General features: G+C 37.4%; 1 protein-coding gene across 1 annotated transcript in view; it reads right to left on the bottom strand.

Moving 5' to 3' along the window:
• Positions 1–1,462: 1,462 nt before the first annotated feature.
• Positions 1,463–2,374, bottom strand: part of coq10b (coenzyme Q10B) — a gene marked incomplete at its 3' end in the record, with an annotated part of 14,337 nt that continues 13,425 nt past the window's right edge. Inside the window, 1 exon segment of the mRNA XM_014026452.1 lies at positions 1,463–1,618. Within this exon segment, the coding sequence (XP_013881906.1) occupies positions 1,463–1,618 (156 nt within the window).

Genomic DNA, 2,374 nt, shown 5'->3' with positions numbered 1-2,374 from the left:
CATTTAGCTGTGTTCTGTTTTGTATGTATTTTATTTTATTTGTTTCTTATTTCATCCATGTTTTCAATTATCAGACTAAATTTGACAATAAATAGTTTCAAAATATATTTTTTGCAGATTTTAGTTTTTAATATTAATTTACAATATGGTCGCCCAACACTTAACAATAGCCTCTACCTCAAGAAGTWGAGGAGCCAAATGGCTGGCTCACTGCTGCCAACTAGTGGTCAGAGGCTGAACTACAACATAAAAATGAACAGCTAGCAGGAAAGTTGACATTTTAAACCTTAATAAAAAAAAATTGATACAGGGCTTTAGAATATCGATACAGTATCAGGAAATGAAATATCGCGATATTTCAGTGTATCGATATTTTCTTACACCCCTAGTCTCTAACAAGATTCTTGAGCACAAGTTTTTTCACTTGGGTAATTTGCATAAGCTTGCGTAAAATTTGTGCGTGTGTGTACATGTTTTTGTTACCTGGTGGGCACGGTTCATTTTCCTGATACATAGCCTTGTGAGGACTCACTGTTCCTTATGGGGACAAAAGCCCGGTCCCCATTGAAGGAAATACCGTTGATGGATCAGAGGTTAGGTTTAGGACTAAAGTGTGAATTGAGTTTAGGTTAGGTTTAGGGTGAGATTAGGTTCAGTGTAAGGGGTCATGGTTAGGGTAAACGACCTTGAAATGAATGGAAGTCAATGCTAAGTTTCCATGAGGATAGACGTAGTGTGTGTGTGTGTGTGGGGGGGGGGGGGGCACCTGTGGAGAAAGGGGCTATAGTTCCTTTCCTCAGAACTGTTGTTTTATTGAAAAATAGCTGAGCCTAAAGTTGTAAGTGAGAGAAATGTTGTGTTGCTCATTATAGAGCACACAGAGCCTGAAAACGATCCAATGGCAGGAATGTTTCTATTGTGAACAGATGATGTTTTTCAGGAAATTCCACAGACTGAATCACAATGAAATCATCTGAATTTAAAAAGCCTCCAATAGCACAGTCCTTTTAAAGTTGAGTGCTATGCATATTTTTAAGTAAACTAAAACAAGGCTGTTCATACCTATATGAATAGTATTTGTTCTTCCTGTAAGTCTATGCCACTTTTTCTCTCTTCCCTCACAGAGACATTACTCCAAAGCTTTTCCCTCAGTTTTTGTCAACAAGCTGAGCCACAAACATTCATTCAATGTATCACACCAATTGTGAAACAAACGACATTAACAGATTGTTTAAAAAGGATATGTAGATTTAGACAAGAAGCCTAGGACTTGCAAATATATTACAGATCAGCCACTGAATTGAGGAGTTTTGAAAACAATCTGGTAAGTCAATTTGATAAGAATAAAAATTTGAAGTAAAAGCTCAAATAAAGGTGAAGTAAAGAAAAGGTCAGATTCAGGAACTGAGAAATATGCCTCCTCCTGGCATCACCTTCACAGTGTCAGTGAGAGTGGACGTACCCGATGATGCGCCTCTCTGAGTACTCCTTTCTCTTGGAAAAGGAGTCGGTGAGGTTGAAGAAGGTCCGTGCCGGGATCACGGCAGCTTGACACGGCACGGCTGCTCCCAACAGTGGAGGAATACGTGTAACCAGAATCCCACATGACGACAGGTATCTGATCAAACAAATAATGAGAACACAAGGGTAGGCTATCAGTAACAACAAAGACAATCCCACACYGACTCAGTTTAGAAACCATATTTGATTTTTCCCAGTCCAGCTTCGATAAATCCATTTCTGTCCAGGAAAATAAGTGCTGAACACTAAACGTTTATTCAGTCACAAATTCCATCGTTATGCAATCAGTGTTTGAATGGAAACAATATAGTCTGAATGCTGAATCAGTAATCAATCTATTGTTTTCTTGTTTTGTTTTTCGTAAGTTTTTTTACAGTCTCTTTCTGCATAACATTTTACTTTAGCTGTTCACATATCAAAGTGTTAATCTCATTCCAAAAATATCTGCTATGTTTTTTTCCTATAACTTTTATACTTTGCAAATATTTTATTATATGCTTAATTATGTTTGTTTATTCTGAATTCTTCCACTGACAGCTGGTGTTTGACTTCAGAAAGCAGCCTTTCTCCAAGGCAGAAAATTCTATCTAGGTGGAAGTTCAACAAGGTGAACCTTGTTGAACTTGTTGTCAGTACTCTGACCTAGGTAAAAAAAAAAAAAAAACATCACTTTTGCTTTGTTTACTTGTTACTTCTGCTCTCTGATCATCTCTTATCTGCAACTGAAATATCAAAGACAAAGAAGTAATTTTCAAACTACCCCCCCCCACACACACACACACAGGTTTGTATTTCTATCCTTATTAGGACCGTTCATTGACTTCCATTCATTTCCAGTAATTTCTACAGCCTA

The sequence above is a fragment of the Austrofundulus limnaeus genome, unplaced genomic scaffold (genome assembly GCF_001266775.1).
Source record: "Austrofundulus limnaeus strain Quisiro unplaced genomic scaffold, Austrofundulus_limnaeus-1.0 Scaffold554, whole genome shotgun sequence".
In the NCBI taxonomy this organism is placed as follows: domain Eukaryota; kingdom Metazoa; phylum Chordata; class Actinopteri; order Cyprinodontiformes; family Rivulidae; genus Austrofundulus; species Austrofundulus limnaeus.
The sequence above is the reverse complement of the archived record's forward strand: the minus strand, read 5'-3'. Positions and strand labels throughout refer to the sequence as shown.